Below are 24,843 nucleotides of genomic sequence, written 5' to 3' on the forward strand. Positions count from 1 at the left end.
GACCGTTGGAGCTCTGTCTTCTGGGCCCGCCTAGATGTCCGGTGCACACCGGACAGGTACTGTAGATTGTCCGGTGTGCCAGCGCGTGCGTGCCTGACTTCTGCTCGCTTCTGGCGCGCATTAAATGCGCCTGCAGGTGACCGTTGGTGCGAAGTAGCCGTTGCTCTGCTGGTTCACCGGACAGTCCGGTGTACACCGGACAGTCCGGTGAATTATAGCGGAGCAAATTCCCGAGGCTGGTGAGTTCCAGAGCCGCCCTTCCTTTGAGCACCGGACACTGTCCGGTGTACACCGGACAGTCCGGTGAATTATAGCGGAGCGCCTCTAGATTTTCCCGAAGGTGACGAGTTTGACTTGGAGTCCTCTTCTGCACCGGACACTGTCCGGTGGTGCACCGGACACTGTCCGGTGGCACACCGGATAGTCCGGTGCGCCAAACCAGAGGTGCCTTCGGTTATCCCTTGCTCTCTTTGTTGAACCCAAATCTTGGTCTTTTTATTGGCTAAGTGTGAACCTTTGGCACTTGTATAACTTGTACACTAGAGCAAACTAGTTAGTCCAATTATTTGTGTTGGGCAATTCAACCACCAAAATTAATTAGGAAATAGGTGTAAGCCTAATTCCTTTTCAGGGGGCTACACCCATTGGGTGCACCTCTGGTGCACCCCATGAATCGCCATTTCAAGTCAAGATGATGCTAACTTTTAAAGCATATGGCAAGATTAAAGGCAAAGATGACCTCCAACAAAGTGCAAGCGGAAAATAAAAATGATTTCTGATGAAGACCTTCGAGTGGATTATTTTCAAAAATCCACTCGAAGCTCGGGGGCTACACCCATTGGGTGCACTTCCAGTGCACCCAATGAAGTTCAGGGTCCAACAATACGAAATGTTGATCTCCAAGGCACGAGTGTGAGACAGAGCACCAGTTTTCGAGTGATCAAAGCAGAAGGAGACAATAAGAAATCGTTTTTACCAAACTGCCCAGAAAGCATTTCTTGTCATAAACAAAGACCGCAAGCTGGACCTAGGATCTTTGGGCCGATTATCTCAAAATCAACCCAAAGATCGGGGGCTTGTGGGGGAGAGATATCCCCCGGGTCCACTGGAAGGATAAAAGACCTCACGAAAGGCCCAAGGGCCCAATAAATCGTAAAGGTCATCCCTTCATGGGCCTGGGGAAGAACGACCAGTGAAGCAGATCGACATAAGGTCGGATCGGTGCGAGCCCGGATGGCCCAACAACGTTGAGCAAGCAACCACAACAGAGACCCAACTTTCCCGCGCTGAAGCCCCATACAATGGAACTAGGCGAGGATAAGTCGGCAGAACTATAGGAAGATAGACTCAATCAGTTCACTATCTCTTAGGTGCGCATTGTTATCACATCTGCATGTATTGCCTCACGGTCGAATATATAAGGCCTAGGGGGCACCCCTTCAGAACGATCGATCTCACTACCCAGCCATCCACCCCAACTCTCTACTCTCTAGTGTTAGAGAACTCCCTTGTAATCCACCACGTAAAGCATTCTCACCAGGACGTAGGGTGTTAAGCATCTCCAAGCGGCCCGAACCTGTAAACACTGTCCATTGTTCCTCGTGCATCCGACACGAACCATTTAGCTACAGTCGGCAACACCGTCCTACTCCTAAAAACACCTTGAGGGGCAACCCCGGGTGTGCGGTCGGACCCAAAACACCGACACTTGTCGACCCATTTTTCGCGACATCTCAAATGCCGCAATTTTCCCAATCACAATGATCGGGGTCATTGTACTCAAGTCCACCATGTTGTGAAAAATAGTGATGATGCTCTAGTATCTTTGTTGTGGTAGTAGGAAGATAATCTTCCTCATAATGTCTGCATCACCTAGCTTATTAATGCCAATAGAATTGAGCTCATTGATGATTAGATTCAAACGAGAATACATATCTCTAACAAGCTCATTATCCTTCAAAGTAAATAAATTATACTCATTTAAGATTAGACAATGTTTTTTTATCATGGACATTGAATGTGCCGTCATGTAGCTCATGCAATTTTAGCCAAATCTCATTAGCGGTTTTTAAAGTAAAAACTTAATTAAAAATATCCATGCTAAGAGGTTCATACAAGCAATTTTTGGCTTTAGCATTTAAATGAATTTCTTTTTCCTCACTCGTGGTGGGTTTCTCAGGATTCTTGGGTGGTTTCATCCTGTCACAAGTGACTCTCCAAACACTTATATCAACGGCCTCTAGGTAACAAGCCATTCTAGCACTACAATAAGGGAAGTTAGTGTCGTCGAAGTGTGGTGGCCTATGGATATCCATCCCCCTTTCTCTAAAAAGCGTAAGCTCTTTTAGCGGTAAAGCTAAAACATTTCAAATGAGCCAAACCAGGCTCCGATACCAATTGAAGGAAACAGTGACACCTAAGAGGGGGTGAATTAGGACTTCTAAAACTTTCTCTAAACTAGGCCATAATTAAATCCATAGAGCAAAATCTATGCAAATAAACAATATACAATGTGCAAACTAGGTTTTGTCTGAGTGTTGCTATCTCTATCGCAAAGGATAAGTTTCAATCCCAAACAATCTAATTATAAAGACAAGATTGAAACTTAAATGATTAATATAAATGTGGAAGCTAAAGAGCAAGGTAGAGATGCAAACTCTCGTGAATGACGTCAGTATTTTTACCGAGGTATCCGGAACCATGCAAGGTTCCAACTAGTCCTCGTTGATGCCCCTATGCAAAGGGAAGCCCACGCGAGGGCCAAGCACCACGGTCGAGTAACTCCGTAGAGAGACGCGAGCTTTCTCCACGCGCAAGTGGTGCTCCGCTTCCGGCTCCTCTCGGACGCTCTTCGCCGTCTCCACTATCGAGCTTCCGGCCAAAAACGATGCAGGCCTCATTCCCTTCGGTACACGGTGGTGACCGTGACACAAACTCGGTTGTCACGGTCTCGCAAGACTCTCGCCCCACTCGGTACAATTACAACGGCTCACGCAAGAGCCGAGGGGTTGTGTGTTTTTTCTAAACTCACTCAACTAACTAGGGTTGACCTAAAGCAAGCGCTAATGTGGTCTAACTAACCTAAGCACTTCGCAAAGCACCTACGCTAATCACCGAGTGATTCTATTAAGCGCTTGGGTGTATGAGCACTTGAGAATGTATATATTTTGCCTTGGTGTGTATAACATCCCAAAATTTAACCCGAGGTTTGGAACCCTAATCCCCTAACCCTCCCTTAATCACTCCTTAGACTCCACCTCATAGGACATCTCATCATATGCATACACTTTGATTGTTAGAAGCACCTCACATAGATTATTATTTTTTAACACCTAAGATTATTTAGCTAATTATTTGCTCAAAAGAAAAGGAGATAAAAGAAATAGAAATAGAAAATAGGAATAAGAAATAGAAAGTAGAAAATAAAAAGGAAAAGCTCCCCCCTCGGCTGGGCCGTTTCCGGCCCAACTCCCTCCCGCGCGCCTCGCCCCCCCGGCCCACGCGGCCCGTCTCCCTCCCGCGCGTCGCGCCGCTCCCCGCTGCCAGTCGGCCCCACTCGTCAGCTGCGCCTCCCCTCTCCCTCTCTCGTCGCTCTCCCGCTGCCGGCTCGGCCCCACCCGTCAGCCCACACTCCCCTCGCTCTCTCGCGATCTCTCTCTCCCTGGCAAGCGGGCCCCGCTTGTCAGCGCCTTCCTCGCGCCCGTGACCGGGCTAGCGACGCGATCGCCGCCGGTCGCCACTGCCTCATCGTCTCGCCATTACTCGCTCGCCTGCCCGGTTGGCGCCTTGCGCCTCTGTCCCCTTGCGCCAGCCGAGCCATCCCGTCACCCCCCTGCCCGAGCCGTCCCGTCGTCGCCATTGTGCGCCACCATCCCCGCTGTGGCGAGCTCGTCGGTGCGCGCCACCTCTCGCCCCCTTCCCCACCCCAGGCGCCTATAAAAGGATCGCCCGAGCTCCGCTTTTCCGCACACTAGCCTCGGCCACTCCCTCCCTCCTTCCCCGAGCTCAAATGAGCCAGCGCCGCTGCGCCCTTCCTCTGCTCCGGTGAGTCTCGCCCTCCTCCCTCTGTTAAGTTCCAGTCTAATTAAGGTAGTTCTTGAGCTCCGCCACTTCACCACGAGCATGACTCACCTCTTCCCCTCGCCTATTACACTCGTTGGCCTCGCCGACGACCTCACCGCCGCGAGCGCCCGCCACCTCGCCATGGACCGGCTATCCCGAGCGTCCAACGACCAATTTAGCCCCACCACCGTGATCCCCTACCTTCGCTCGTACCTCACCACCACCCCGTCGACGCAGAACCGGACCACCGGCGAGGAACCACCGTCGGGATCACCGGCGACCGGTTCTCACCGCCACAGACCGCCCCCTGACGCTGTTACCCCCCTCTCGCTGGCGCATGGGCCCACGCCCACGGCGCCCGCCCGCGCCGTTCCGCTCCTCCGTGGGCCGGCTGGGCCGCCTGCCCGCGCGCGCGCACTAGCGCTCGCTGGGCCAAAATCTCCCCCCGGCCTAGTTAGCAGGGAATTCCTTTTCTTTTTCCTTTTTCCCATTTTTTCCTATTTTCATATATATACATATATTGATATTTTATACACCAAAAATAGTCTAAATAAAATATAGGGCACAAAAATAATAATGTCTAACAAGTGGCACACCCCACAAAGTCACCATGATTGATGTATTGTTCCTTATCTATGTTTGCTAGCGGAAGAGGGATCCGATCCTCTGGAAATTGTAGCTCCAGAAGAAGGGCAGGAACCCGACCCCTCCGAAATAGATCTTTTGTGTCAGGAAAGCTTCGACGAAGGCAAGTCCATTCTTCCCTTGATGCATAAATTACCTATTCTTTCTACCACTACCTAAGCCGGGATTACGGGATGGATCTTTTGCATTGTGAGTAGAGAGATAGCTCGCATTAACAAACATCTTTTTCAGTACAAAATGTGGGATGGGAAAAAGGGCAGTGTTTTTACTAAACGATGTTTTCGAAAAAGTGTATGATGAAGGGAATTCACCCTCATCACCTTGTGAGTAGGATGATCAGGGACTCCCTGGTTTAGGGGAGGGCCTAAGGTGATGGCTCAGCTGGTTTAGGCATGAGCAGAAGGATTGTCCCGTCATATAAGGACCAGTTTGTCATCCTTCACTACCTGTACTCATGATAAGTACAACCACTCGAGACTATATGGGCAGTCACTCAATCTGAACTCGTACGGTCCAAACCCCAGTGTTATGAAGGCTGGGGAGCACCGGGAGGATAAGGAGGGGGAATGTTTTGTTCGGTTTGGAAATGGCGGTGGCCTGACTCCTTCCGATTTAATTGTTAAGGTAAGGACGTGCGAGGAAGGAAAGAGATTCGGCCTTCGGGTCTCACGACGGTGAGATCGCAGAAACCGGACTAGTGGGTAAAGTGTACCCCTCTCCGCAGAGTTCAAACCTCTTCGAATAGTCCGTGTCCACTGGAATGGACGAGTCTGGTGTGGTATGACAATTAGTGTTTTATAAACTCTGGGATCAGGGAAATGTGTGAGTGGGTGTGTTTTTTGAAACGAAAACGATGCCACGGGAGCGGAAAGCTCAGTGGTGGTTGAGTGTGAAAAAGTGCTATTTCCTTCTTTGGGAAAAACCATCAAAGTATTGCCTTTCTCTGAGAAAAAGAAGAGTGACTTCAACTCCACCATAAAAAGCATGTATTATATAGGTCCCTTTCTCTTTACGGGAGCGAGATGGGCTTGCGGAATACCTAGTGTATTCACCCAGATTTATTTATTTTTTTCAGCAGCTGAAGACTTCTTTTCTGCTTTGCTTGATTGAGGGGGGGGGGGCTGTGTCTGCACCCAGTTTTGCTTGTGGCTTGGGCTAGTTTATCTTCTACTGTGCTTTGTATTTTTGGCTCTCTCGAGCTTGTACCCTGGTATTGTAATAACTTTTATTTGAACTTTGTACTATTTGAAGTACAGATTGTGGTTACTAGCCTCCTGGGACTAGTAATTGTATCACATTTGAGTCCCAAAGGATCGGGACGCTTCAATATGTTGCTTGGGCTCCCACACCTTTAAATGGCCAGTTGGGTGATGTATTTATAAGCCCCAACTCAATTCTAGCCGTTGGAGGAAAGTTGTAGTTTTCTGCGGCACACCGGGCAATCCAATGGAGGCACCGGACAGTTCAGTGCCCTGTCCAGTGCGCCTAGTCATTGGATCTATTGGACGACCATTGTCGTTGCCGGCCTTAGCACCAGACAGTCCGGTGTGGCATCGGACAGTCTGGGCCCTGCTCCACAGTGCCACTAGGAACTAGCCATTGGGCTACAGTTCCCCGGTGCACCAGACAATCCGGTGTCCTCGACCGGACAGTCCGCTAGTGGCAACACTTTTCTTTATTTCTTGGACTTTGCTTGATACTTGTTGATCTTCACTTGTTATCTTCATAATGTCTTCTTTTGAGGTGTTGCTTTCCTCAATGTCTTAGTCCAAGTCACTTTAGCATCTTGCGAACTACAATCATAAACACTAGCAAACACATTAGTCCACAGATCAAACACCAAAACTTTTTGAGCCAAATGGCCCGGGGTCTATTTTCCTTACAAGAGGGACCATATTCTGCTGCTACTACTCTACTTGCCTCGATTTCGCTCATATGACGCTCCAAGTAGAGTAAGAAAAGTTCTAGTTTTGGTTTAAGTTTTTAATCGCCTATTTACCTTCTCTAGGCAACATCCGGATCCTTGCTCCCCCTAAGGGGAACTTTTAATTAGTGTCGGAGCTAAGCTCTCCATTTGTGGGCTTAGCCGTCCGGAAAAGACGATGTCGTCCAAAGAGGTAACTCTAGAACTTCTTGCTGGTAATGGTTCTAACTATGCATCTTGGTTTGCTTGTATTCCTAGTGCTTTTATAAGTATATTTCCTTGTTTAGAGTGGATTTTTGATAGAAGTATCTTGCCTTCTAAAATTAGTATAAACCCGTCTAAGAAGGAACTAGTATACTTGATATTAAATCATCAGGCTTGCAACATCTTAGTGAGTGATCTCAGTAAAGATGCTTATTATGCCATCATGAATAATAATGATGCTATGCTTGTTGATTGGCATGATGTCTGGACTATAATTAAAATGAAGTATTTTAAGTCCGACTATAATGTCTCTACTTCTTCATATTTGTGCAACTAACCCTTTGAAGGAAGAAGAAGAGAGATGACGATCAAACGATGAATCCACATCTCCAAAAGCTTCGTTTTCCCACTCCGCTTTGCATGCTTCCGCTAATAATGATGATGGGGAAAACGAGACTAAGGATATGGAGGAAGATGAGATTCGTCAGCTTTGCGCTCATCTCAACAATGAGGATACAATTGTATTAATGAAGTTGTTGAAAAGAATGGGTGAGCGAAGCAAGCTGCTTCTCATGTTGGGGAGGCTTTCATCAAGACTAAGGAAAGCTTTGAGAGGTTGACTAAAGAACATGAGAAGCTAAAGTGCTCTCATTGGGAGTTGGTCCAAAGGTATGAGTCAGTTTTAATCAGTGTTTAAAATAGCGGGCTACGCTATTTATCTTGTGACATTTTCAACAGCTACAAAAGAATTTATCCAGATATATCCATAGCTAAATGTTTTAGCGATTTTGTAGACAGCCGAAACATATTTGCAATTCTACAACTATAACTAGACGTTTCTTTAGCACAACTTATGAAAAGTGCCCAATTAATTTAGTTTCCTTTAATTTTGTGACAGGGACTAGACAACAGATGCACTATGGAATTAACATTAACATTAATTAGCATATACATTCTCATATAAAATAAAATAATTATTAAGAAACGGTACATGAAGGTTTCTACAAATAGCAGCAACATTAATTTTGGCACTTTGCACAACTCTTAGTGTGGGATACCCTAACATTTCAATACCATGATACAAATTCCAGTTATTTGTTGTCCTCTATTATGGAGCATTTACTTCGAGTCTTGGTCATACTTAGTACTTGCATTTGTGTTTGTGAGTGCAAGAGCCATTGAGTGACATTTAGGCTCGTTTTTGTGGTAGTGTGCTATCAGATCATAGGGTTGAGGAGTTCTTAGTGTGATGACCATACGAGCTAGATTTTGGTATAATCTTGTTTAGTCCTAGGACTAGAACACACATGTAGATGAAGTATTAATTACTAGGCTAAAGTCCTTGCTTAATTTGTTTTAGCCCCAACTTATCTTTTTTTGGACCATTCATTTATTTTTACTCTATCAATGGGGGAAGCACAATTCCAAAAATAGTCTTATAGAAACATGACTAGAGGAGAGTTGGAGAGTTGCTCTAAAATGTTTGTTAACCTATATTTGTCAACTACAATTAAGAATGTCTCTTATCTCTTACAATGATGATAGTTGACATTGTCAACTAATAGTTGACATGCAATTAAAAGAAAATAAAATATACTTTCTCCGTCCTAAAACATAGTTACTCTTTTTCTCGTCCACGTTCCAATGAATAATAATGAATGTAGACATATATATAAACTATATTCATAAATTAATTAATAAATGTATATTTAGTCTAAAATTGAATTATATTTGAGGATGGAGGGAGTACATAGCGAATGAACTTGCAAACATTCCGAAAAGTTAGTGGAAGCTATAGATGTTTTTTTTCCATATTCTTTCATTTTTTATATTCATATTCGACATGGATAAAAGTGGTCTAACAAATGAAAATTCACCTTATTACCATTAACCTTCCATACTACTGACTTTTTATAAAAGTTATTCAAGGCATGGTTGCAGTAACTGAAGTCTAGACAAAATCATAATGTGTGAGATTATCTCACCGCTATTTTTGACTTTGTTCTTTCTGTCGTTATCACATCACAACCTTACCGGTCACGAGTCACGAACCGAAGCCCCAAACGAGATGCGCTGCCCCCCGAAGGAAAACCACCAACCGTTTGCCCTACCCGTGCGGCCCGGCGCCGCTGCGCTCTCCCGAAAGAGAGGTGCCGAAGCGCAGTAGATTCCCCTTCCTCTCCATCGACCCCTCTCCTCACCATCCTTGCTTCCCACCTGTCCGTCTCCTTCCTCGCTCCGCGCCTCGCCGCCTCCTCTCCCCGCCTCCGCGGAGAGGGAGAGAGCACGTCCTGCCCACGAGTGCCCCCGCCCCGTGAGGAAACCCTCGCCCGCCCCTTCCGTTCGCCCGTCCTGCCACTGGTCTCCCTGAACCCCCCCGCCGCCGCCGCCGCCGCCGCCGTTCGGTTTCCGTGTGGCGTCACTTCTGAGGGATTTTCTGGGTCTGACAAGGATCAGCGCTGGAGTGGCCTCGCCGCTGCCCTCCGTTACATGGAGGAGTTCCTGCTCACCCTGAACCCGTTCCGGTTCAAGCCGCTCTGGCCGACGACGACTGCCCCCAAATCCTTCTGAGGCCCTAGGAAATCCTACTCCCGCCCGGCTTCATAGAATCCCCGGGCCGCCCCCCCTTCCCCGACTCCCTTTTGTCCTCAGATAGTCATCCGGGTTTTCCGAGAGGCACCCCTCCTCCCCTGCGAATCGAGAGCCCCTAGGGCCGTAAGCCCGTAACCATAAGTCCTCCTCCACTTTCCGAGGCCCCGCCGCCCGCGCCCCGGACCTGCTGTGAGCGTCCTTCCTTGGTGGCGTTAAGCGTTGCGGACGGGGATGGCGAGGGAGGAGGACGGCCCGCAGTTCGTGCGGTGGAGGGAGGAGTTCGTGTCTCAGGAGCGCGGCAGCCGCGTCGTGCACTACTACCTCGAAGACGCGGCCGGCGTGTCACATCTCGCCGTCATCGGCACCGAGAGGAGCCTGCGCCATATGCTCTACGTGGTCTCGGAGGACTTCAACGCCGCGTGGGGGTGCGGCGGCAGCGCTGACGGTGGCGGCGCGCCGCCAGTGTTTGCGCGCAAGTGGCGGTCACGCCGGGAGGTGGTGGATTGGCTCGGGTCCTTCCTCCCGGTGAAGGCACTTGACTCAAGTAATTACCGCCCTCACCTGTTTCATTTCACCACTCACTACATTGTTTTGTAAGAAACTAATTTTTTATAACCCATCTCTTCATTTAGATCTTATGTTTATGGTTTTTTGGAACCTAAGTTTTGTTCTGAAAGCCAAAACGCTGAAGTTATGCTCTAAAATCACAACCGCAGCCTTGTAGTGACAGTTTGAAATCTATAAACTCTTAGGTAGCTAGCTTCCTTTCACTCTTTATTGTAGAAGCATTTGAGTAATTGAGTGTGGCAATCATTATACAACAAACTTATGCCTTTATTAAGGGCTTCTCAAACACATTGAAAACTTTCACTCATTCTATGTACATTTTGCCATGAAAGAGAAGTGGAACTGTGGAAGAAGGTTGATCCGCTAAGAAACCTGAAGAGAGGGATGCCCGCAAATAACCATCCTATTTACACACAACACCCAAAATATACGCACACCACCATGGTGCCGATGCTGCCACTACCACAAGTCCACAATAACAACGCACACACCCTTGCGTGCAGGCAAATAAAATGGCCTTTATTTGTAGTTGTAATAGTTTGTTATCCATTCCAGAATTCTCAAAATATGGATCTTTTGCGGATAATGACATTGGGTCAGATGGATACGGGGAAACAAATGGTTTTTTGCACCAAAATCTGGTAAGTCATCACTTGTAACATGTAAATCTTGTGTATTTTGGGTCTCTCTCTCTCAATGGTTTTTTTGTACACACACACACACCAATACCATGAAATCAATGGTTTTTTTGTACTTGTTATTCTTCTTAGGGTAAAGACTGCAGCTCAGACATTACATGGTCTGGTTCGTTCTGGACATGTAGCAAGCAGCTTCGGCACTATCAAGCTTTTTGTCGCAATGGAACCACAATATCTGTAAGTTCTGTCATGATGTTGTGCATATACTCAAGTCATTTATAGAATATCTTATGGCGACTTGTTTTGCAGACCCACACTTTTGTGCTGGTCTTGTCAGAGGAACAAAACCGCTATCTTGCATACTTGGAAGACATGTATGAAGATAAGAAGGGACAGAAGAAGATCAAAGTGCGATGGTTTCATCAAAACCAGGAAATTGCTTGTGCTATACCTCCTCCGCCTCATCCTTGCGAAGTTTTCATCACTCCTTTCACACAAGTAATCAGTGTGGAATGTGTTGATGATATTGCAACTGTTTTAACTCGTGATCATTATGAAAAATGCTCCCATGCAATGTCAATTATGACTGGGATCCGTTTCTGCTCTCGCCAGTATAGTAAAAATAAGTTCAAGTATTTTGATTTAAGAACGTTGCGTGGATATTTTAGTCAAGCAGTTGTTAGGTCCATGAAATTTCCAGCTGAGTCAGAAAAGGACAGTGAATATTGTACACCTGGGAAAGCTAAATTTCCAAAGCAATTAGAGAGGCTTTATTCAAAATGTTTGGGCACTAAAATTTGTCGAAGCCCCCAGGCAGACTCCATACCATCTTATCAAATATTAAGTAACGAGCAGCCTCCTGGGAAGCATCTCTCAATCAAGTTTATAGTGCCCCAGAATCAACTAAAGCCGACATATAATACTGGTGACAGATTAGAGATCTTATCTCAAGACAGTGGCATTATTGGTTGCTGGTTCAGGTGCACTGTTCTGAAGTCATGCACTAATCATAACAGATTGAAGGTTCAGTATGATGATCTCCAAAATGCTGATGATAGTGGGAGATTGGAGGTATTATTGATATCTTGACTTCGAAATTAGGCTAGATTACTATGTACTCTTTTATGCCTGCATGAAATATTTTTTTATTCTTTCCTAAAAAGGATTATATTATTTCTTGGTGTATCAATAGGAGTTTTTGTGCCTCTATGTAGGAGATGGTACCTGCCTCTGCATTGGCTCTTCCTGATAAACTGGGACTGAGACACCAAGACCGGCTAAGAATCAGGCCACGTCCTCAAGAAAATAGTTTTGTTGATGGGGCTGCTCTTTTACCTGGAACTGCTGTTGATGTCTGGCAATTTAGTGGTTGGTGGGAAGGAGTTGTTGTCAGTTTGGACAACATTGTGGCAGATAGCCTTCAAGTATATTTTCCAGGTGCATTTCATTTGTTTAATTTAATTGATATTCTCTATTTCATTCTCTGAAGTTCTCAGTGAGAAACGAAAATCTCTCTTAACAAGTTAATTGTCTAGAACTGCAATTTTTGGGATATTTCCGTTTTTTAATCTTTTCATGTATGCTTTTACTGATTTCATGTTCATGTGTGATTTTTTGTATGAGATAATCATATTGTATCCCATAAATACCAAGTGGTTATAACGAATTACCATTATTCGCCATACATGCATGAAGATGATGAAACTAATGAATTAATTATGTTGTTCCATACAGGAGAGAACTTTTTCCGTGCGTGCCAGCTAAGGAACATTAGAATCTCTAAAGATTGGGTCAAGAACCGATGGGTTGATATTGAAACAAAGTCAGATGTGTTGTCACAGATACCTTCAGATAGTATCCAAGCAAAGCAAACTGATAATCATGCACTGTCTGTTGGTGTGACGGGCTCCAGCAGTTCTGCAATGCCTGAGCAAGAGATTGCAGCTACCCAAGCAAACTCCAATGGAGATGCAGCGGTGCCTAAGCAAGAGCTTACAGTTGCCCAAGCAAACTCCAATGGAGATCAACCTGTGCCTAAGCAAGAGCTTGCAGCTACCCAAGCAAACTCCAATGGAGATAAATCTGTGCCTGACCAAGAGCTTGCAGCTATCCAAGCAAACTCCAGTGGAGATAAACCTGTGCCTAAGCAAGAGCTTGCAGCTACCCGAGCAAACTCCAATGGAGATAAACCTGTGCCTGACCAAGAGCTTGCAGCTATCCAAGCAAACTCCAGTGGAGATAAACCAGTGCCTGAACAAGAGCTTCCAGCTACCCAAGCAAACTCCAATGGAGATAAACCAGTGCCTGAGCAAGAGCTTCCAGCTACCCAAGCAAACTCCGATGGAGATAAACCAGTGCCTGAGCAAGAGCTTCCAGCTACCCAAGCAAACTCCAGTGGAGATAAACCAGTACCTAAGATAGAGCTTGCAGCTACCCAAGCAAATTCTAATGGAGATAAACCTGTGCCTGAGTTTACAGCTACCCAAGCAACCTCCAATGGAAATAACAGACAAATAGAAGCAAGCAAGCAATCCGAAGTTAGTATGACAGATGAAGCCTCTCCTTTGGCGGAGGATGACAAGCGAACAATTCTAGGGAAGCGTCCCAGGGATGTTAGTATGACTGATGAAGGGTCAGCTTTGGTGGAGGATGGCAAGCGAACAATTATAGGGAAGCATCCCAGGGATGAAGGTAATGCTGAACAGAGATGCAACGGGGAAGTAGGTGTAGTCGTTAGCAAGACATGATGTTTGGGACGCCCAAACTCATTAGACTCGTGTACATAGCTATAGATATGGTGATTGAAACCTCCAATGGCGCGGGGTTTTTTGCTACGCTGCTCGTATCAAGAGCGTATTGCCGCTTCTTTGGCATACCTCTCCTAGTCTTCTTATTTTGCTGGTAGTTTGTGTTTATGTTAAGGGACACATGGATTGCAAGCTGAATGGTACCCTTCCCAGTTCCCGGACACGTTGTGCTGCAATCCGAGTATATGATTTTTTTTATCTGCCGGTGTTTTCTGCTTTGGGTATAGTTCAATCCGCCTCAGTCAGTTAAACTCATTCATCCTTTTCCAGAACGAAATCATCGCCCTTGCTCGGCTTGTATTGCAATTTATGTGGGTGTATCTACTATCTACACTTGCGCGGTATGGTGTGTCTACATTTTGGTGCAGTCGATCATGATGATCCGTTATGATCGCTATGATGATCCCTTGAACTGCAGCTGCGCATGTTGATCTGAAAGTGTTGCAGAATGAGAGCATTTTTTCACTCCCAAAGCCATGCGCCATCTATTTGTGGCATTTGGCATACTGGATCTGAACTTGCCCGTGCTAGAAATCAGGAAAGCCATGCAGTGATCTCATCATTTTGATTTTCTGGTATGTTGGGCGGGCCTGAGGTGGAGGCCCCATGACCCATCTGCATGAGGCGTACGTGTCACGTATCGGACTTTGGCCTCCCCTGTTTTCCTTCACATACATGCATGCAAACTACTATGTATCTTGCCATGAATGATGGACATGGCCATCTCAGTATCTCACTACACATATGGGTATCAGGTTTGTACATGGTACTAGTAGTATATGGTACAGCGTACATGTCTACAGTCTGACTAGCTGCTTGCTTGTCACGCTATATGCACCGAAGAAGACCAGAGAAGTCGCATGACCTACACACAGCTCGGACGGAGGGACCATAGCTCGCCGTCGACGAAGCTCAGCTCGGCAGCCGGGAGGACGGATCGGATCTACAGCCTGAGCCACTGCTCGCCGTTGATGAAGCTCGGGCCGAGGAACGGCCGCGCCTCGTCGTAGGTGAGCGAGCGGGACCAAGGCACCCGGTTCCTCGTGCTCGCCCCTGGGCCCTTGCAGCTGTACTCCCCGAACAGCACCGTCCTGTCAAAAAAAAACCCTGAAATGTCACTCTCTGACGGGTAACAAACAGGCGAGTCACATGTGGTAACTAACTGCCTGCGTTGCATTTCCCTGTAAAGACCGTTTGGTGAGCCTGTCCTGCTAGGCAACCGCCTACCTACTTCCTACAATCTGAATCATCTGATGATCGTCGTCATCGTCAGCACAAAGGGTTAACACAGTAAAAGCCAGTTCAGTAACTGCAATTGCATCTACAGCTACAGCTACAGATACAGTAGCAGGTAAGAAGCAAAGCGTTGCTCACTTTGTTCTAGACTGGTCGCCCCAGTCGCTCCATCCCTGGGGCACGACGATGCCGCCGAGGTCGCAGTAGGAGTAGACCACCCGGGCGTAGCGGCCCCACGCCCTGCCCAGGTACAGCATGCCGGAGCCGGTGAGCCTGCACCCCACGAACGAGAACCCGGAGTCCTCCTCCGCCGAGCTCCGCTGCGACGCCGCGATCGCGCCGTAGCTGGTCGCCACCGCGTGCAGCGTGCACCCCTGCGCGCGCGCGCGGTCACCGTTAGTTGCAACGTTCGTCAGAAGCCAGAACCAACGAGGGGCACAGCGGCGCGGCGGCAGTCGCCGTCGAATCGGCGACGATCCATCCATCGCCCTCGTTGCCACGGAACGGAAGTTTGCTTCGGGTCGAGTAGTACGTGTTACAGTTGTGTGCAAGGGCGGCACGAAAGGGATGTGACCACTGGATATGATAGGGTTTCGAGCATGCATGCATGGATTTGTGTAGGAGTGTTTTGAAGCGTCGTGCAGGGGCTAACTGGCTAAGTGCATAACGGCCTGGTTCCACTGAGCGAGCTGGCTGGCTAGGTAACCTAGGTGCTAGCATGTGTGCGCTAGACACAGAGAAAGTGAGAGATGAAAAGCTGTTATGAGCATTTCTTGCTGCAAGACGGCTATGAAATGGCAGGCACGGACACGGTTGGCGGGTGCCTGAATTGTGATTTTTCTGATAGCAACCCGGCAGCACCCATCAAAGGGATGGGAGTTGGGATGGAAGCAGCTGCAAGGCATGGAGATGGGAAGCTAATGACCTCACCATAAAACCAGCAGTGTGGTCAAAACAGGACAGTGGTGTGGTCAGAATATCAGAAATTGTGTAAGCGGTAAAAAAATTGAAATGCTTAGAGCATCTCCAAGAGACTAACCAAATGGCTCGTCAAACCAAATTTTAGCTACTCAACATTAAAATATCTCGAGTAGTTATCCGACTCGCCAAATTATCCGACTTTATAAATTAGCTCTCTCACTAGTCAAATTTGGCTAGCCACTTGACTAGCCAAACTAGATACATAGTCTGTTGGAGTGAAATATTAATTATAGAGTGTAATCTTTATGAAAAGTTAAATTAAATAGAGAGCCAAATAAAGAGTAAAAATGAGGAGTCTCTTGAAGATGCTCTTACACGCCTGTTGTAAAAAGAAAAAAAGAAAAGAAATTTTATCGAATTCATTTCTGCTACGTTACCTGGTACAGGGACCTCGCGTTCCCGAAAATGAAGTCGATGGAGCCCTGGATGTCGCAGTTGTAGAGGAAGTGGCGGCCGATGTTGTCGAACAGCGTGTCCTGCGTCCCCAGGATCCTACACCTGTACAGCATGGTCTTGTCGCCGGACAGCCGCAGTGCCACCGCCTGCTGCCCCACGGCCCCCGGCGGCGCCGCCGGCGCGGAGTTCTGCGGGGGTCTCACGGGGACGAGAGCGCGCACGCACGCAGCCGTGTCGATCGTCAGAGGATGGACCCGATCACGCACGCAGAGAGCGCGACGTGCATGTACGTACGTACGTACGTACCTCGAAGGTGATGTGGCTGGCGCAGAAGTAGTCGGCCTCGACGGCGACGGAGGCGGAGTAGAAGGTGCCGACCTGGTGGCCGGAGCGGTCCATGTCCGACGCCCTGGCGTTCCACGTGATCACCGTGCGGCCGCTGCCCATGCCTATGAGCGACACGAACGGCTTCGTGATCGGCACCGTCACCTTCTCCCTGCACCCACCCGCCGCCGTTGATGCTTCCAAGTTTTATCAAACCCTGACAGGGGAAATGGAAAACTGCTACTGGTAGCAAACAGAACGAGAAAGTCTGCAGCTAATAAGACGAGTCCAAGGAGAGAGACACGATCGAACACACACGTCGTCGTGATCACTTAATACACCCCATTAACGCCGAGGCAGTTACCAGTACAAGAGAAGAGAGCTAGGCGGCCGGGTAGTGGAGAGGGCATAGCAAGCAGCGCGGCGCGGCGGGCGATCAGCCAGGCAGGCAACGCGACGCACCTGTACACGCCGGGCCTGACGAGGATCTTGACGCGGCGGCTGTTTCCGGCGGGCACCATGTCGACGGCGCCCTGCACGGTGCGCGAGTGCCCCGTCCCGTCCTGCGCCACCACGATCGTGTCCAGCTCGCGGGCGCCTCCCCCGCTGGCCGCCTTCACGCCGCCCTGCACGGCGGCGGCGGACGGCGTGCTGAGGTCGTCCCACGTTATGAACGACCCGTCCGCCGCCGCGGACGACGACGCGAGGACGGCGACGACGGGCAGGACCAGGAGGATGGCGGCCGCGCAGCGGCGCCGCCTGCGCCCGGCGGCGGCGACCATGGCCACGGCGCGCGCGCGGGTCAGGGTGTCCGCGTCGAGTGGAGAACTAGACAGTTGATCACAGCACGTACGTGACGCCGCCTAGCGCGCGCGGAGCTAGCTCGTAACAGCTAGCTGCCTGCCACAGTTTAGCTCGGGAGAGATGGCCGGCCGGGGAGGGAGGTGGTCAGTGACTCAGTGGTCAGGGAATGAGAATGAGGACGATATATAGGGGTAGCGCGAGCCGACCGGCCGGGGCTGTGATTGTGTGGCGCCGTATTATAGCACGCTGCGTTGCATGACATGAGACGAAGCTTGAGATGTGGGTGACGACCGGCGGTGGTACTACGATGGAATGGGGGAGGACGGGACGGAATGGGATGGGATGCGAGACGTTGAAGGCGTGAGGAGAAAGTGGTGACGGAATTGAATACGAGGGCCGCGCCCGCCGCCTGCTCGTCTAGCGCTACCGGCCCGAACGCAGGAAATTAGCAAGGCACGTCGGTTCGGCCTCGGCGCGCTGGAGCGCAGGATTCAGGGCGGAAGGCCGTGCCGTGCCGTGGTGTTGTGTGCACGGCTTCGCTAGCTAGCAGACACTTCGCAACGGCAACTGACACTTCGCGTGCACGTAGTTCCGTATAGACGACACGAGAGAGGGTGCTGCTGCTGCTAGCTAGCTAGCTGGCTGGTTTCCCGTGCCAGTTTGCGACGTTTCCCGTGCAGCTAGCGGGGTATAGAAGGCCGTGCTCGGCACTCATGGAGACGAGCATTTTTTTTTGTTAGATTTTGCTGCAGGCCAGATGAGGAAATAGGAATGCCGGATGGTGGTGGTTAGCGATTGTTTGGTTCAGAGCGGTTGGATAGCAGACGTGGAGCTGAAGGCGTTCGCCTCTTCGCAGTCGCCCACACGCAGACACCCTGCTCCGCCGCGGCTATTGTTTTTTTGTCTCTCCGTGGGCGGTGCCGTTGATGGTTAGCTGCGTTCCATGCCCCCCCTCTCGACGGTTCAGAAAATGGTGATCTACGTATAGAATCAGCGTCAGTGCCGGCTCCTCCTGAGTGGATTAGGCGGAGGCGCATCATGGCGCGGACCTAACAGCTCTCGTGATCTCCGTCAGTTGGTCAATACGGTTGGGCTTCTTTAATTTGACGATTATATGTGGTGGTCGTCGTCTGGACGTGCTCGTTAATTTTTAGGAAATGGAGTCAGCGTCTGTGCACCGTCTCAGGGTCCGATTTCTGTAGCTAGTGCGATGGTAGCATCAGAAAACGGGGTTGCAGTCCTCACCTTACCCTGGTGGTTTGGTCAGCGAGCTACTCGTGCCTCAACGAAGAACAAAGGGTTGCAGTTTTTCTGGGGTTTTTTTTTTCAGGACAAGAAAGCTCGCGGGCTTGCAGAGTCGCAGTTTTGCGCGGTCCGTGTTCGTTGGGCCCTGAAGAGCTTCATGCCCATTTCGGCCCATGGAGTGGTTGGACCGTTGGAGATGTTAAGAAACCCTATTTAGGGTTATGACGGTAAATATGGACTTTGCTCCGGAGAGTTCTCACTTCATCTATATAAAGAACATGTATCTTTTTATAATAGAGAAGAAGAAGAAAAAAGAGATCAGAGGCTTAATCCTACATCCTTGTGCCTCGTGTGTTCTTTGTCGTGCTCTAAAAAAATATGTGATTTACAACTTCTCTACGCCTGAACAACTGATGGGCTGATGGGAGGGAAAGGAGCAGACTGGTGGTAACATAGTCCTCAACATGCTATCAGCACGCTCTACCTCGACATTGCTGTGAGATTATATCTATATCACTCTCCGTCAAGCTGATAGGTTCTCAGGCCTAGTCGAACTGTATTATGCAACAGCTTTCGATTCCTATACACAATTGATCGGTATGTCTTTCTAATTAGATTAAATCCACAGTTCTTGATCTTTTCCTCGGAGAAGAAAGGGGAATCAGTGGTCGGATCCACACTGTCAATCCCGAACACACTCTGCTGGTCCTTATCCAGCGCGGAGGCGATGTTTGCGGTCGCCCGTGGATCTCCACCTTGTTCGCGGCTACCCCACGCCGTCGCCTGCGGAGCCCAAGCTCGCACGAGAGGACCTGGTGCGACGCCGCCACCCCTCGCACACCTCCTACTCCTGGAGCAGCGACGTGATGAGGCCGCATGGCACGGCGCCGGCGGGGCCAACAGACAGAGGGTATCCACGTGCACGACACCAGCCTCCTCGAACATGCTACCGGTGTACATCCCGTCGTCGACCCACCGGACCATATCCTAGCCGCTTGGACTTGCTGTCCTCCCAGTCTCCCACCGTCCCACGCGTCGTCGGATACGTTGCCCTTGAAGGTGGCGCTGGAGGTCCAGGAGATCTTGGCATGCCGAAGCCTTGTGGTCCCCCGCAATGTGGTCTGCTTTTGAGAAGAGAGATGGGATCTACAGGTTCTCTATGCCTCAACTGCTAATGGAAAGAGCATATATCCGTGATAACCTAGACGCCGACACCGTACCTGGCATTTAGGTCTGACCTGTTCGGCACCATGCACCTCGTCTAAACATGGGCGGTCGGGTTATCCAAAAAAATTTAGGCTTATTAACTAAATAGCAATTGGCACATACAATTCGTCCCGTTGCTTCCCGCGGGTTTTTATAACCCTGCTGCGCAAAAATGGGATATGCGTTTGAAATAGATGTGTGAGTTATTACGTATATCATGATCGATACAGAAATTGATCGAATCATCTGTTCCTTTAACCAAGAAAAAGTTTTTCTATTTTCCATGTCCAATCGCGGATCCCGGAATTTCTACAATAAATTAGATAGGTAGCTAAGCTAATCTAGTTCCCTATACACGAGTCTGTTGTCATTCTACTGCAATAGTTGTACTAGAATGATGAATACCTTGAGCAGGTAGAAATAGAAATAATTTTGTTAAAAAGGAAAAGGGCTTTCTTTCTATTTCTAAAGGAAGAAAAGAAATATGCTAATTTGATTAATATTAGGAAATGAAATGAGTGAGTTTATGCTTCACTAATTGAATGATAAATGACTACAAGTGAAGGAGATAGATTTTGAGTATCGATACCCAAAATTACATCAGGTTCTATAACACCCAAAAATTCGGATACCCGAATTTTCGGGTTACCCGAATGGTTATATAAGCTTCATAAAGACATGCACCATATTAAATAGTATAAAAACACAGCTTGAATAATGATATAAATGGATATAAAAACATAGGCAATCTATAATCATAAGTCATATATACTTACACATAATTATAGATATGTCGGCATTTCGAGACCGGGGGGTCCCTGGGCCGACGAGTGAATATGTCGCCGCGTGCCCCATCCCAGATGGGTCGGCGCGAGACGGAGCGCGAAGGAGGGAAAAAGGCAGCCGGAGCGAGAGAGAGAGGTAGGAATCCCGCGGCCTTCGTGTTTGTCCCGCGCCCGGGTCGGGTGCGCTTGCAGTAGGGGGTTACAAGCGTCCACGCGGGAGGGGAGCGAGCGGCCTCACGCGAGTGCCTGTCCCGTCCTCTTCCCCGCGCGGCCAACCCTCTGTAAGAGGGCCCTGGTCCTTCCTTTTATAGGCGTAAGGAGATGATCCAGGTGTACAATGGGGGGTGTAGCAGAGTGCTAACGTGTCTAGCGGAGGAGAGCTAGTGCCCTAAGTACATGCCATCGTGGCAGCCGGAGAGGTTTTGGCACCCGGTTCGTGTGGTGTCGTGGCCGTCGGAGGAGCGCTGGAGCCTGGCGGAAGGACAGCTGTCGGGGCTGTCGAGTCCTTGCTGACGTCCTCTTGCTTCCGTAAGAGGGCTGGGAGCCGCCGTCGTAATAGAGCGTGTGGGGCGCCATCATTACTTGTCTGGCAGAGCGAGCCAGATGGGACGCCGGTCTTGTTCCCCGTAGCCTGAGTCAGCTTGGGGTAGGGTAATGATGGCGCCTCCTGTTGACGTGGTCGGTCCGTGCCCTAGGTTGGGCGATGTGGAGGCTCCTCCGAGGTCGAGGTCGAGTCTGTCTTCCGAGGCCAAGGTCGAGTCCGAGCCCCTGGGTCGGGCGAGGCGGAGACCGTCGGCGGAGGCCAGGGCTGAGTCCGAGCCCTGGGGTCAGGCGAAGCGGAGTTCGTCGTCTTCCGGGGCTGAGCCCGAGTCCGAGCCCTGGGTCGGGCGGAGCGGAGTTCGTCGTCTTCCGGGGCTGAGCCTGAGTCCGAGCCCTGGGTCGGGCGGAGCGGAGTTCGCCGTCTTCCGGGGCAGAGCCTGAGTCCGAGCCCTAGGTCGGGCGGAGCGGAGTTCGCCGTCTTCCGGGGCTAAGCCCGAGTCCGAGCCCTGGGTTGGGCGAAGCGGAGTTTCCTATGGTGCCTGAGGCCGGCCCTGACTGCCTGTCAGCCTCACTCTGTCGAGTGGCACAGCAGTCGGAGCGCCGCAGGCGCGCGCTGTCCTTCTGCCAGGCCGGTTAGTGGAGCGGCGAAGTGACTGCGGTCACTTCGGCTCTGTCGACTGGAGGACGTACGTCAGGATAAAGGTGTCAGGCCACCTTTGCATTAAATGCCCCTGCGATTTGGTCGGTTGGCGTGGCGTTTTGGCCAGGGTTGCTTCTTGGCGAAGACTGGGCCTCGGGCGAGCCGGAAGTATGTTCGTCGCTGGAGGGGGCCTCGGGCGAGACGGAGATCCTCCGGGGTCGGCTGCCCTTGCCCGAGGCTAGGCTCGGGCGAGGCGTGATCGAGTCCCTCGAATGGACCGATCCCTGACTTAGTCGCACCCATCAGGCCTTTGCAGCTTTGTGCTGATGGGGGTTACCAGCTGAGAATTAGGAGTCATGAGGGTACCCCTAATTATGGTCCCCGACAGTAGCCCCCGAGCCTCGAAGGGAGTGTTAACACTCGCTTGGAGGCTTTTGTCGCACTTTTTTGCAAGGGGACCAGCCTTTCTCGGTTGCGTTTTGTTCTGGTGGGTGCGCGCGAGCGCACCCGCCGGGTGTAGCCCCCGAGGCCTCGAAGGAGTGGTTTGACTCCTCTGAGGTCTTAATGCCTCGCGCAATGCTTCGGCTGGTCTGGTCGTTCCCTCATGCGAGCTGGCCGTAGCCCGGGTGCACGGTCGGGTCCCAAGTTCTCGGGCTGGTATGTTGACGCTGTCAACGGTTTGGCCGGAGCCGGGTTTGCGAGAGCAGCCCCCGAGCCTCCGCACATGGCGAGAGGACGGTCAAGGACAGACTCGACTTTTTAATATACGCCCCTGCGTCGCCTTTCCGCAAGGAGGAGGGGGAAAGCGCCATGTTGCCCTCGGAGGGCGCCGAACATGGTGTCTCCGGTGAGCTGCTGGCGGGTAATCCGAGTGGACGCTCGTGCCCCATTTGTTAGGGGTCGGCTAGAGGCCCGGAGGCGCGCTCAAAAGTACCTGCGGGTGATCTGCCGGATCCGGTCCCCTGTCGACGGGGTCCGAGGGCTCGATGCCTCCCTCTGATGGGATTCTGTTATAAGATCATTCCCGCTGGTCTCGAAAATGTCCTAGGGTACCTTGGGAGCGTAGCCCGAGCCTTGGTTATGTATCGAACGTACCCATGGTCATCCCTCGCTCTGTGTCTGAGGCGGCTGTGAACCCTTCGAGGGCCAGCCTATGAACCCCTAATCAGTAGTGGGCGCGGAGCCCGAGTAGCCTGAGGCGGCCGTTGAACCCTTTCGAGGGGCCGGCCTTCGAACCTCTGACCAGTAGTGGGCGCAGAACCCACACGCTCTGAGGTGGCTGTTGAACCCCTCCGAGGGGCCAGCCTTCGAACCTCTGATCAGTAGGGAGGCTCGGAGCCTGTTTCCTTCACGGAGAAGGATCCTTTCCGGGGTATCCCCTTTCCCGGTCCCTGTTGTAAGAGAGAGAAAGAGGAAAAAGGAAAAGGATACGAAATCGAATGACGTGGCGTACCTCTTTTGACGCGGTCATTATGGCGAAGGCGAAGCGTCGCTCGCTTCCCCTGCCAGAGGCGCCGCCTTTCCCGCCGCGGAGTTAATGCGACGGGGCGGCCGTTGCGCGTGCGCGAGCCTTTCGAGGAATGGAACACGGGTGCGCCGTCTTCACGCCGTGAGAGAGGGTTCTCTCACTGCCCCAGGATGGGACGTAAGCTTGGCGGACGACGTGAGCGCTGCTCCCGCCCGCCTGCCACCGCCATTACTGCCGGCCCATTTTTGGCCGTATTGACCGTCGCGCCTGGCTGGCACTGCTAGGTCGTACGCAGGGTCGCCTCGAGTCGCGGTACTGGTTCCACAGTCGAGGAGGCATGGCAGTGGTGCGAGTGGCGGTGCAGTTGCTTGCACGTAGCGACCGGCGCGCCGGTTGCGTGACGCGTGGGCGTGGGCCCCCATGCTGGGTGCGTTGGAAGTCGGAGGGGCGCGCCCACTTGGCGCGGTTGCATGCCGCCTGCATGGCTGCCCGCCCTTTCGCCCGGTGGTCTAGGCGAAAGTGGAGGAATGCTCGTAACCGCTGGGCGGTTGCATGCACCGCGCACGGCGGTTTGGCTTCTTCTGCTCTGGGCCAGCTTGCACGACGCGTGGGACCCAGCCCCCGCGCCGTAGGGGGAGGACCTTGGAGCGTGTTGGAGAAGACTCAGTCCACGACGGCTGGGGACGCAAGTAGGGAGAGTCGCCTTTAAAAGGAAGGTGACCCCCTTGAAAGGCGACCACGTCTTCGCGCTCCCTTATGCATCGTGTCTTTCCACCTTCCGAGCCCCCGGATGGGGGACACCCGCAGTCCTTCCGCCTTGTCGTTGGAGGAACGCAACTCCGTGGGAGTTGGTACCTTTCAGCCATCGTTCGGCTTCAAGGATTTTCATCATGCAGCCCGGCTGCACCCCTCCGCCGGCGGTCACCCAAGACGGTGACCTCCAGTTCGGTGGCGGGGGAAAGCAAACCGGGCTGCGGCCTCTGCCCCTCCCTCAGCCTCAAGGATTTTCATCATCAGTGCTAGGGAGGGGAGTGTGCCGAGTTGGGGTCGGCCCCTGCGCGGGCGGCGACCCGCTCCTTCCCTCAGTGACCGGGGGGAAGGGCGTTCACCATTCACGGCGCTGGCAACTGCCGCGTGCCTGGCTCTCTGACCCGAGTGGCTTCGGAGCCGCTCCCGGCGCCGCCTTCTGCCACGGCAGCTGGAAGAGGTTCTTCCGCCGACGAGATAGCCGGGGCCGCCCACGGACCGACCTCCAACTCTATGGCCTTCTGCCCGTCCTTGCCTCACGAGTTTGGGCACGGGCGAGGGCCTCATGGCAGCAGCATCCGCCCTGAGGTCATCGCTGCTGCTGTTCGGCCCCCGGAGCAGAAGTCGTCGTCGTCGTCGCTGCTGGAGTGGGCGACGACGAGCCGTTCGTCGGTCTTTTGTTGTTCTGCAGGCCCCCCCAATCGTGTGGGGTTGTTCGTACCTGCGGAGGTGGAACCGGAGTTCCGTTTGTAATGGCACCTTGAATGCCGGTCTTTTGTTCATTGTGGCTGTCGGGGCCTGAACGTGTATGTATTTCTGGCGCAGAGCCGTGTTTTTTCCTCATTTTCGAGCGCTAAGACTCGCCTGTTGGTTGTCTGAACTGCTTCACCAAGCGTGAGTCGCCCCGTACAAAGGTGACGAGTGAGGTATCCGTATCCCGGAGGCGTAGGAGTCCCTCGGCTCGGTCGGCCTTGCTGTCCGAGGCTTCTCTTGCTTAGTTAAAGGAACCCCTCGGCCGCTCTTCGATGAGCC

The 24,843-nt window shown here is 51.1% G+C and overlaps 2 protein-coding genes across 3 annotated transcripts; one reads left to right on the forward strand and one right to left on the reverse strand.

Moving 5' to 3' along the window:
• Window positions 1-9,023: 9,023 nt before the first annotated feature.
• Window positions 9,024-13,599, forward strand: LOC100383244 (agenet domain-containing protein / bromo-adjacent homology (BAH) domain-containing protein). The gene is given in 6 exon segments (NM_001175905.1): window positions 9,024-9,971; window positions 10,550-10,635; window positions 10,765-10,869; window positions 10,942-11,703; window positions 11,847-12,069; window positions 12,367-13,599. Coding segments are annotated over 6 exon segments (2,502 nt in total). The 5' UTR covers window positions 9,024-9,658; the 3' UTR covers window positions 13,380-13,599.
• Window positions 13,600-14,077: 478 nt separating this feature from the next.
• Window positions 14,078-17,659, reverse strand: LOC103633411 (pectinesterase QRT1). Of its 2 annotated transcripts, XM_008655112.4 has the most exons (5): window positions 16,839-17,659; window positions 16,359-16,548; window positions 16,034-16,240; window positions 14,814-15,049; window positions 14,078-14,530 (listed from the first exon to the last, which is right to left on the reverse strand). In XM_008655112.4, the coding sequence occupies exons 1-5, from the start codon at window positions 17,156-17,158 to the stop codon at window positions 14,383-14,385; spliced, it is 1,101 nt and encodes a 366-aa protein (XP_008653334.1). In that variant the 5' UTR covers window positions 17,159-17,659; the 3' UTR covers window positions 14,078-14,382. The 2 variants fall into 2 exon arrangements, with proteins under 2 accessions (XP_008653334.1, XP_008653335.1); XM_008655113.4 differs by lacking the exon at window positions 14,814-15,049 and having other exon boundaries at window positions 14,100-14,530.
• Window positions 17,660-24,843: the final 7,184 nt, after the last annotated feature.

This window comes from Zea mays, chromosome 7 (assembly GCF_902167145.1).
Source record: "Zea mays cultivar B73 chromosome 7, Zm-B73-REFERENCE-NAM-5.0, whole genome shotgun sequence".
Classification (NCBI taxonomy): domain Eukaryota; kingdom Viridiplantae; phylum Streptophyta; class Magnoliopsida; order Poales; family Poaceae; genus Zea; species Zea mays.